This window comes from Acyrthosiphon pisum, chromosome A2 (genome assembly GCF_005508785.2).
Source record: "Acyrthosiphon pisum isolate AL4f chromosome A2, pea_aphid_22Mar2018_4r6ur, whole genome shotgun sequence".
Taxonomy (NCBI): domain Eukaryota; kingdom Metazoa; phylum Arthropoda; class Insecta; order Hemiptera; family Aphididae; genus Acyrthosiphon; species Acyrthosiphon pisum.
Window position 1 is genome coordinate 899,180 of NC_042495.1, and position 11,105 is coordinate 910,284.

The window sequence follows — 11,105 nt, forward strand, 5'->3', positions numbered from 1 at the left end:
ACAAAATTAATTTACATTCTATGTAAAAAAAATCTAATAACCGTGTTTATCTTATACCTTTGATTTCGTTAACAGCAGACATGAACGTATACACAATGCATTCAAACTAGGCAGACTAAAGTTAAATTTGAAACACAACAAAATACATCTTCTTTAAACATCAATAATAAGTTCCTCGCATACCTACTTTTAACGTTTAAACTCTAGCATGTTACAAAATTATTTATTTTTTGTTACACAATATTAGAAATTTTACGATATATTTCAGTTTTACCACAGTTATGTTGTACATTTAAATAATTCAACATTTCAATTTGTCAATATAAGACCAACAACAATAATTATAAAACAAAATACATTTAAGATAAACATATTACATTAAGTCGAGAATATATTCTAATTTTAGGATTAAAAATATTTCAAACTTTGATTCTCTGATTGAACTCAAATTATTAATACAAAGAAGTGCATTTGGAATGTAAGCTCGACTTAAAACGCACAAATCATTAATTTTCTTCAAATTTTTTTTAATCATATCATTAATATTGTCATATATATTTATATATAAAAAAATTGACAATCTCACATACAATATAATTTAAGATTAAAATATTTTGTTTTTCAAATTATATGTATATGAGATAAAAATCATTTAATGTTAAAATACTAATGTACTTAAAACTATATACATAATATCGAATTAACAACTATTAAGTCGAGAATTAATATCATTCAAATAAATTAAATTATTTACAATGCTACTTTGGACTTTTTCCGGGCGATGGCATCTTCTACGGCCTTCAGTTGTTTTAATAACTCTTCTCGTCTTGATGGTGCTGCTCCTCCTTTCTTCTGTTAAAACATTATATATATAATTGTATTAAATTTTCTTCGCATTCAATAATTACAATTATTAATAGAGCACAAATGTGTATGCATAAAAAAGCATCACAATATACCATAAAGCATGCAGTAAAAAACATGAAAATATGCAATACATTTTTAAAAATAGGTAGTATTAACAAAATACACGTATACAATAAATTTAACTGCTCGATTAGGTATATATTAGAAAACAAATATTTTTTTTCAGTAAAATTGTTAAACCCTTTGACAAGTGGCCTTGAAATACATAAATGCACTTCAGGGAACAGTGTTTGAAAAAAAATTGAAAACAAATTAAGAGCAAAGTATAATATATATCCCACTTTTCATAAATAATTTACAAAAATCGATTATTTTGAACTGAACTTCAAAGATAGCAGCACATCATTTCATCAGATAAAACTCAAATAAAAATTAAATGGTGAGAAAAAATCACATAATATATGTCCACTCTGAAAAATGATAGGTTCTTAGTCGACTGAACTTAGTCTCAACTGAATTTTATTTTCCACCATTATTCATTTTTGCGAACAGTACATAATTTATATTCGTTTCAATAAGCAATAAGTATTTAAATTTTTCAAAATATGCAATGATCATCAAATATGCAGAAACATGAAAAAAACGTCATCATTAGTTAGAAACGATTATGATTCGTAAGGATTGCTGACAAAAAATGTATATATATATATATGTATAATTCCATATTCTAATTATTATTAATAGCTAAGAAATGTATTATCTTTTAAATTCTTATGAATGATGATGTATTAATTTTATAATATTTTTTTTTATAATTAGTTATTCCAGAACATAAGAAAATATCTAACACTTTAACTAAATGGAATTAGTAGAGGCCAGTCATGAGACAACAGTACACCCCTTTGCAGACGTGCACTAATTTAAATGAATCCTATGTGTTGACTCCACAAATAACTTTAACAATTGGGTTAGCAGAACCTGTTTTGTGTTATTAGTTTTCATAATGACCTATTATCAAACTTTAAGGTAAAACTATTAAACAGGGTCATAGGAAACTAATAGGATTTTATTTATAATGTTTAAATGGCAACGTTAGAACTGTTTTAAACCCATTTGAACTTTTATTTGTAGTAGTAAATAACTCAACTATCAGAAATAAAGGAAGTATCCGAACATTTATAACTGTTTAAAATGTTACAATATAACATAAATTGATACTTAAATTTTAAAGTAAGTTATGAAAATTTTAAAACTGTTATATTTAGTAATCTTTTATTAAATCATCAATAAGCCTAGGCTTATAGATGGGTAATATACACACACGGGTATAGAGTTCTATTAAATATTGTACGTGGTAGTACTTACTCTTGGTGGAGAAGAACTTTTAGTATCATCATTATCAGATTCCAATGATCTCTTTTTCCCTTGAGAAACTGATTTTTCTAAAAATAAATAAATAGGTATATTATAACAAATTATATAAATATTAAATACTATTGAATATAAGCTATTAACATATATTTTATAAATGTAACCTTTTTTAACTGGAGGAATAGTTGGAGCACCCATTTTCTTCTTATTTAGTTTCATTTGCGCCTTTTGCATCTAAACAAAATTAGTTATTACATGAGTATTAAAAATTACTTGTATGTTTATTTGCGTACCTTTTTTTTAAGTAATTTGTTAGGAGATAATCCTAATTTTTTTTGTTTTGGACTCCCTCCTTCAGATGAAGTTTCTGAACCACTTGAATCAGAAGATTCTGAAGAACCTGTTCCAGAGGCTGATTCACTGCTTGACGAAGATGAAGAGGTATGAGTAGTAGCTGGAGACTTAGCTCCGCTTGGTTTATTTACTGCAAACCTAGGTGGCATTGGCATTTGTCTTGCTCTAAAAAAATGTTTTGTATAATATTTTACAAAAATAAAATTTAACAAAAATATAGACTTACCTTTGTACAGGTTGTATAGAAGCTGGTGTATTTGTAGGGGAAACAGACCATCTATTAGTTGGAACTGGGGGATTCATTGATCGACTCATTGGTTTTTTGTCAAATGCATCAGGAGAAGGATTTCTCTCTAAAAATATGTAAAAATTAGTGATATATTTTATAATTAATAGTAATTTAATTAAGTTCAAACATTTTTAATAAATATCAAGGCGGTAGTCAACAGTTATTTTTGGGACATACTTTTTAGGCATTTTATTAACTATTAATAATCTTAACTTAAATAATTGCTTTTGATTCATACAATCTATACAATTTTAGTATAATAAGCATAAGTGATGGTACAAAATTAGATTTACAAGAAACAGGAGCTTGGGTAGAAATACTTATATAATAAACAAATAATATGAAATATAACTTAAGTTATTATTTATTAATTACTTAAACTAGGTAAACTAGTTATTTAATAAATCTAAAAATATATATTCCAACACCTTAATAAATTAACAATAATTATCTCCTAAAAACTTAAATTTGTACATTTACATCAGTAAACAATATCAGTATGCTCTGAAATATATACCTACAATATATTAATTAATAATATTTAATAATGTATTTAAGATACAATATCAACCAAGTCTGAATTTAAGCATGAAATAACTGAATAATAATTACCTGGCTTTCTATTTGTCTTACGGCCAGGGGATGTTTTAAATGACATTGGAGGTGCTTTCTTCCTATTTTTTGTAATTGAATTAGATCTACCTCTTGAACGACTACGTGAGGTATAAGTTGAGTTGCTTGAACTGCTGCTAGACCTATTAACATTACTGAGATGTAAGATGTAATTTAATTGATAAAGTATGAAAACTATTTAGTACCTTGATGACGAGAATGAAGAATGAGAAGAATAAGACTTCTTTCTTCCTCTAAGTTTAGATCGGCCTCCAGGTGATTTAGATCTCATCCATGGATCAGACCAATCATCTCCTCTACGTGGTCGACTTGATGACCTGTCTCGTCTATTGCGATGACCAGAAGGTTGAGGGCTACAAAATCAATTAATATAATATTGCATTTAAATAACAATTAATGTAAAATTTAAAAATTAAACATCATACCTGTAAGATTTTTCAGAACGCTGCATAATTACTTCTCTATTAGGAGGGTATTTAGGAGGCAAGCCTCGGTGATGAGGTTTCAAACCTGAATGATAATAAGGATCAGGGGGTGGATATGGAAAATATGGATTTCTCCGTGGGGGGGCATGAAAATCTATTGGATGTCCAGGAGGAAAATGTGGTGGTAAAGGACGACCATGATGAGGAGGCCAAAATTCTGGTCGGTGATGGTAAAAATCTACTTGTGGTGGCATAAATTCATCCACATAGGCATCTGGAGGAGGACCCCTATGATGCCGAGCTTCTAAATCAGGTTTACTATAAAAATAATAAAATTAAAATATAATAACTTATTTAATAATTTTTTTTTAATGTACTAACAATCTTTCAATAGGAGGACTTAGGGCAGGTGAAGCAGTTGGACTAGTTGGACGCTGTGCGTAGTAATCATTTTCTTTTTCTACTTCTTCTTGATTTGATGTTAAGTTCATTTTTTTTTCTTCAAAGTCAATATCAGTTTCTTTTTTTTTATTAGACTTTTTAAGTATCTAATATTATGTAATAGAAATATTAATAAGAAATTAATAAAGAATTATTTTACAGTTTAATGTATATTTGCTTTTTACCTCTTTAGCTTGACGTAATCCTCGTTCCCAAGCAGTTTCTACAGGAGGTATATCATCTTTTTTTATTGGTGGAATCGGACCTCCAGGAATCTAATCAATATAACTCCCTTATGTTGATATTACTACAGTTTAAAAAAGATTAACTAAAAACAATATTTACCAAAGTTCTTTCATGTGCTCGATAAGAATCATTTGGATAAAACGGCGGTAGGCCACCAGGTGGTGGTATCGGGCGTACCATTTCAAACATTGAATAATTGCCTTTGTCTGCGACGCCCGGATGCAAAAATCTAGATAGACCATTCTTGATAGATTCATTTAGATCTTAAAACAATTTTACCACTAAATTACTCACCGACAGCTTACACCCCAGGTACATTGTCCTCTCGAATAAAATCGACATATCGGCCTGGGTTCTGTTTCTTCTGGCCGATGTTCACCTTCATCAGAAACTTCACCTTCTTCAAGTTCCTCTGGTTCTATTTCTTCTTCTATCTCAGTCTCGTCTTTAACTTGTTTTGGTTCATCGCATTCTCCATCTTCCCCATCATCAGCTTCAAAGTCTAAAGGTTCTTCAGGATCATTAACTACATTAGGCTCAGTCTTAACATCCAGATTATTATGACCGTTAACTGGAATAACAATTTCTTTCGAAGGAGAAGAAGTGTCATTATCGCTTTTCCATTCTTTTGCACTTTTCTATAAAAAAAAAAAAAACATAATACTATTTACCAATTTAATTGTGTAAATAATTCGTTTACTTGGGAAGCATTATCATCATTTATATTGTCCATTGAGTCTTCATCAGAAACATCCGATAAATAATTATCGTGAGGCTCCTTAGTTTCTTTATCCGATTCATTGCTTCTTGATGATACTTTGGATGACGGTCGAGAATGGCTATTTCTGTCTGGAGAACCAGCCGTAGAAGATACACGACTCGATGAACTAGATTCTGAACTCGGACTTAGTGGCTCATCATTTTGTTGATGATCAGGGCTACAAGGTTCGACAGCAGGACTTTTTGATTTAGATGATGAACTATCAGGTGACTGAGGATCATCATCATCTTCATCATCGTTGTCCTGTTCTGGACTTTGTATTCCATTATCAATGCTTTGAGACCCAGACGTGTTATTGTCGGGGCTCTGTGGGGCAGAATTATGACTGGGGGCTGAGTTATGACTGGATGCTGAAGGTGAACCACTGACAGATTGCTCTCTGATAAGATTGTCTGGCGACGCAGATCTGCTTGAATTATTTGATTGAGAGTCATCAGAATTTGAAGAATTGTCTGATTCCATTTGTGCACGTTAAATATACAACTCCTAAGCATACATAATTTCCATTAGACTATTCTATGTTTAAAATGATGAATATAAAAAGTTCAGGATATGAAGCATAGGTGAAATTTGTCTAAAAATATAATCCTGAACTTGTAATGAATCCTTTGTATTAGAACATTGAAAAGTTTCAAATTAAACGAATAAATTAAATGATGAAATGTATAGGTATATATCAGTAGAACGACCATTTATCCTGTAAAAAGCCCAGCCCGCCCAAAGATCGCTGTTTTCTGGTAGATCTTACCTTCCATCGCAGCGAGCATATCGAGGTGCCGAAATATATAACGGGAACACACTTTTTGGCGATAAATACATAACTTTAATACTTGGAATAAGTTTACGGAAAATAGAGCAACACACGATCGACTTTCACGACACAAACTAACTGATTTAAATAAAAAAAATAAAACAAATTTAATCGGATATCCGGTATATCTAAATGTACTCTCGGCTTGAATTAAGTTTAAAAAAGTCGTCGATACAAAAAATGCTCTTATTTTTTTCGCTGAAAACTAATAGAAGAAAGAAGAAGATAAAATGCACAAATAAATTATTTATATTATTATTATTGTTATTATAATGGTTCATAATATATTATTATGATATATATTTCGACATCATATTATTATTATAATTATTATAACCGTCGTCCTAAGACAATAATAATTAATAACAACGATAACGAAATGACAAAACACACGTAACACGACGATGACTGGCGGCGAATCGTGTGTGCCACGAGCACGGTGTATAATACGAACACGATTGCCGGTGTGTATCCGCGTCGTCGTCGTTTACCGCATAATATATTACTATGAAATGTTTTTTTAAAATAAGTCCGTCGTCCAGTGCAAGCACGGACACCGGTTCTCTCACCTCTTGGGTACGATTCTTGACGGTGTCTGAATTGACAGTGGCCGGACCGGACTCTGGTAGTTAGGCGGCAGTGGTGGTGGAGAGTAGGGCACTGGGGGCCCGTTGCTCATACGCGAGACAGGACTGGAGCTAAAACATGGGTCACGGTGCGACGACGTAGTTCTCAGACCGCCCGATGACGATGTTCGGAGGGAGCCCTCGGAGACAGAGTGCGTCGCGCGCTGAAAGGCACACGCACCGGACGGCCGCCGAGCACACGCACTGGTAATTGGTAAGACGGCAGGGCCGACGAATCGCAGCGAAAACGGCGATCAAAATGGCCGCGAGTTAAGATCGGTGCGGCAACTCGGCTAATGGCTACTCGATACTGTTGCTGTTGAACGTTGGTGCCTGGTGGTGGCGGTGGCTGCGGTAGGTCCGGTTGCGATGCGGACGTCGTCGTCGAACTATTTTGTAGGTGTAATCGACTGTGGAACATAGATATTAGATAAGTATACTAACTGCAGTAGTGCAGTGTATTGTGGATGCCTCGATGGAGTTGACGGACGTCGAGCGAGCGCATCAGCGACGCTCAGCAGTGCGTGCACCGGCCGCGGTGATGCATTATCGTGGTGCCCGGTAATGCGAGTGCCCGCCATCGATACACGATTTATGATAATATACAGTATATTCAGTAATCACGGCTTAAGTCGTTTAAGATACTATTTATACTCGGAGATTTTAAATAATATCTTCAATATTAAAATTATTTAAAATCTCTATACTATATTAATTATTTATTCAGTATAATATCTTAAACAGTGAGGATAATTTTAGCAATTTAGGTATATCTTGTATCAGTGGGAAGGAGAAAACTGCCGTCGGTTCGTGCGCGGGATCGTTCGGCTGTAGAATTGTCATACGTGTCCACATGTTTCACGGGGCGTGGGGCTACACTGTCGCTTACCTCCATAGAAGTTTTTGTTAGCCTATGGTGGTTACTTGCCATCGGATAACATGACCAGCGTCCAACGGGCTCGACAGCTCGCATTGAGTGTTCCTCTCATAGTTGTTCGTCTTGTTGATAATTGATTGTTATTTAATATTCATCATCATAACGACGTACGTGATTTCATGTCCAATTCGGCGTTCCAGTTCTATAACAATCGTTCCAGCAGCGACAACCGCGTTTCCGTACCTCGCGCTTTGTGTCTTTAGTGCTACACCAAAATCAAAGTTTTCATCAGAAGTGATTAAGTAAAGCGTCATGGTCAAATGGTAGTCGGCTCGTCGTGTTAAATCTTCCAACGACAATCACAACCGTATTGATTGTTCAAATTAATTTTGACGTTCAGTTCAATTTCAAGAAAAAAAGAAATACTATTACAGGTAATTATTGTTTAATACTTTCTAAATATTTCAATATAGTTCTTGAAATCATAATAGGACATTGGCATAAATTCTTTTTAGTAGCAGTGCTCATTTTTGATTTTTGGTTTCTTAACATAAGTTTAGAACACCTCACATCACTGTTGTATCTATCCGTTAGTTACCTATACATAGTTATGATTGTTGATAATAAGATAATTATTTATTATCTGTAGTTGCTGTACTTAGTTATAATTGTTTGTAATAACTAATAAGATATTTAATTACCATATTTAATTTCTTTCCCTCCAATTTGAATTGTAAAACATGATTTTTGAATCTCATTTATATTTAAAAATAAAATTTTGATTTACTTAAATGTATATTTCTTGTATTTAATATATATCAATGTATTGACACGGCGTCATACATTACATGTAGCTACTGGTATATAGTTACTACCCTTTGTTAAATACTACGCTCTAATAGTCACAATTTAATTTTAAATATATATGACGATGGGTTACAAAGGTTGTGTGACAACTATGGAAAATAAATTAACAACAAATCAATTTGTTCACATTTGTTTGTTGATTATTACGCTCACAGATTGTAATACCAACTTGCAAAATTAATTTTTTAGCAAAAACCATTAATATTAATGGTCAGTAACAGTTACGATTAAACTAAATAATAATTCCATTTAAATACCTAATTAAATAAAATTGGCCAAAGGCAGAATTATCAGTTATTCAGTTAGAAGAAAAGAAGAGAAAGGAAGCGATACCAAAATATGTAGGGAAGAACAAAACTGTTACGGCAAGTGTGATGGCAGGATCTGGCGAACGAAAAAATAATTGTATAATATAGGTTTATTGTAATGTATTAAGCTACATTTAAATACCAGGAATTTAGCCTATAAATATCCTCGCAGAGTTAACGTTCTTAACTTGTATTTCAAAATTTTTTTGTAATTCACTAAATTTAAAAGTGTTTGTAAAACTTGTTGCTCTTATTTAAATTTAATGTAAAGGCCTTTTCACACTAAAATTATTTTTCTAGGTGATTACCCCAAGGTAAATTGTGGGTGCGGGCCATTATACCAAAAAGAATTATTTCCAAAAAATCTTGAAATAAAAATCTTACTTCTTTTTGACTGATAGAAAAAAGCACGTTACTCAATATTTTCCAGTTTGGAGAAAATTTAGGAATCATAAATATGTATTAATATGTAATTAATTGTATATTATATAGTTAGGTGTACCTAATGGGAATAAGATAATTTTTAAATTTTATTTATTTCTATGGTGATAATGATGAGCAAAACGTTAGATTAGGTTAGCAATCGGCTAGAAAATGAAAATATCTGTACCTAGCCCAAAAATGTATTTATGTTAAAACAAAATTTGCTGATTGTAGTGTACTTCTAAGTCATATTTACATAGCATCATATTTTGGATAATAATGTTTGTAAAATGAGTAATAACTAATAAGTATAAAATATTAAGATACACTAAAACAAAAATACAGTAAAATTCGCTTATAACGATCTTTAAGGGTCCTGGTGCCAGTTTGTCAAATTTTCCACGATTCTATAAAATTTGAAAATTAAATTGAATATTTTAGTTGCCACCTCAAATTTAAGACTTTTCCACTAATCTACTACCTGATACCTATTTTTTTTTTTTTTTTGGGGTGGGGGGAATTTTATATTTTATTTCAAATAACTGTATAATTGAAAAAATTGTAAAAAAAATGCTTTTTATCTTGTATTTTTTTAGAGAAATTATAAAATTTGAAAAAAAATATTGAAAAACAGAGATCGATTCGGGCTGTAGAATATTTCCTTCTATATAGTAATTAAAAAAAAAAAATTTGAAATTTGGTTGATTTTACAAGGCGGTCGGTATCGTTATTCCCTTAATGTATTTTTTAGGACATAATGGCACCGGCACCAGGCGCCTTAAGGGACCTAGGAAATCTGATCGTTGTAACCGACCTTCGTTATATCCTAATTATAAAAAGTAACTTAATTTTTTTGAAAAATTGATTTATTAAACAAATTTTTTACTATATAATTTTATTTAAGATTATATATTTAAACATTCAAGGTAGGTATTTATAATTTTTAATAAAAGTACATATTACTATATAATATAGTATATGTATACGATTTGTTTGAAAAACAATCTATATAGTGGTTTGTATAAACAAAATTATAAAATTTGAATACAATTTTTTAACAAAATTAAAAATTTGTTTAATGCCATTGATACCTCTAGCGTATATCACTGTTTACCGTAACAAAAGTATGCACCTGATCAATATAAAAATAAATTTCCGAAACAGACGGTACTTTAAATGCGATTTCTTCGCTCTCTTCCTCAGCTTATTGCACTAAGAAACGTACGCCGTATACAATACGGTCGTACTATAGACACATTATCTGTTACAGTCACAAGCCCGGATTAAGACATTTTGAGGCCCAGGGGCCAAAGCTTTAAATGAGGGGAAAAAAAAAATAATATATATTATATTATATTGTTTAATATTAGGTACTCGTTATCATAAATATATATAGGTACTAGGTACATAGCAATAAATAATGAATAATAACTTTATTTATAAATTTTAATTTACAAGCTTTTTTCCTCACTAAATAATCATCGATTTTTTTTAGGTGATTTATGTAGTGTTATAGCCTATAGTGAAAAAAATAATCGATGAATCTGAGGCCCCTAAATAAATTCTAACTATCGAGCCCGGGGGGCATGGTCCCCCTGGACGGGGGAACCTCTTAAGAGGACGTCGTATCCGCATGTGTTGTCTCCGTCTTACAAACGTACGACATAGCAAATTTTCGTTCACTAGTTTCAATAGGGTGTTGTCATTTTTGATTTTAGAGTGAATTGACCTATTATCAAACTTTTAGGTAACAGCATTATCTGTGCCCTCTCGTTGGTTTTACGAT

At 31.6% G+C, this 11,105-nt stretch overlaps 2 protein-coding genes across 4 annotated transcripts in view; one reads left to right on the top strand and one right to left on the bottom strand.

The window, feature by feature from the left end:
- Positions 1–243: 243 nt before the first annotated feature.
- LOC100162241 (zinc finger CCCH domain-containing protein 18) lies at positions 244–7,331 on the bottom strand. Of its 3 annotated transcripts, XM_016800375.2 has the most exons (15): positions 6,788–7,331; positions 6,156–6,296; positions 5,327–5,893; positions 4,921–5,264; positions 4,726–4,855; positions 4,566–4,655; positions 4,321–4,487; positions 3,940–4,257; positions 3,700–3,867; positions 3,494–3,648; positions 2,819–2,945; positions 2,532–2,757; positions 2,403–2,472; positions 2,233–2,309; positions 511–852 (listed from the first exon to the last, which is right to left on the bottom strand). In XM_016800375.2, exons 3-15 carry the CDS (start codon positions 5,867–5,869, stop codon positions 751–753), a joined length of 2,517 nt encoding a protein of 838 aa, XP_016655864.1. In that variant the 5' UTR covers positions 5,870–5,893; positions 6,156–6,296; positions 6,788–7,331; the 3' UTR covers positions 511–750. The 3 variants fall into 3 exon arrangements, with proteins under 3 accessions (XP_008190154.1, XP_016655864.1, XP_001952058.2); XM_008191932.3 differs by lacking the exon at positions 6,156–6,296 and having other exon boundaries at positions 244–852; XM_001952023.5 differs by lacking the exon at positions 6,156–6,296 and having other exon boundaries at positions 3,494–3,636; positions 6,788–7,330.
- A 438-nt stretch (positions 7,332–7,769) lies between these two features.
- LOC100165658 (E3 SUMO-protein ligase PIAS2) overlaps positions 7,770–11,105 on the top strand; it is a 13,451-nt gene continuing 10,115 nt past the window's right edge. Inside the window, exon 1 of the mRNA XM_016800377.2 lies at positions 7,770–8,155. The gene's annotated coding sequence lies outside the window, so the exon portion shown is untranslated. The remainder of the gene's footprint in view (positions 8,156–11,105) is intronic.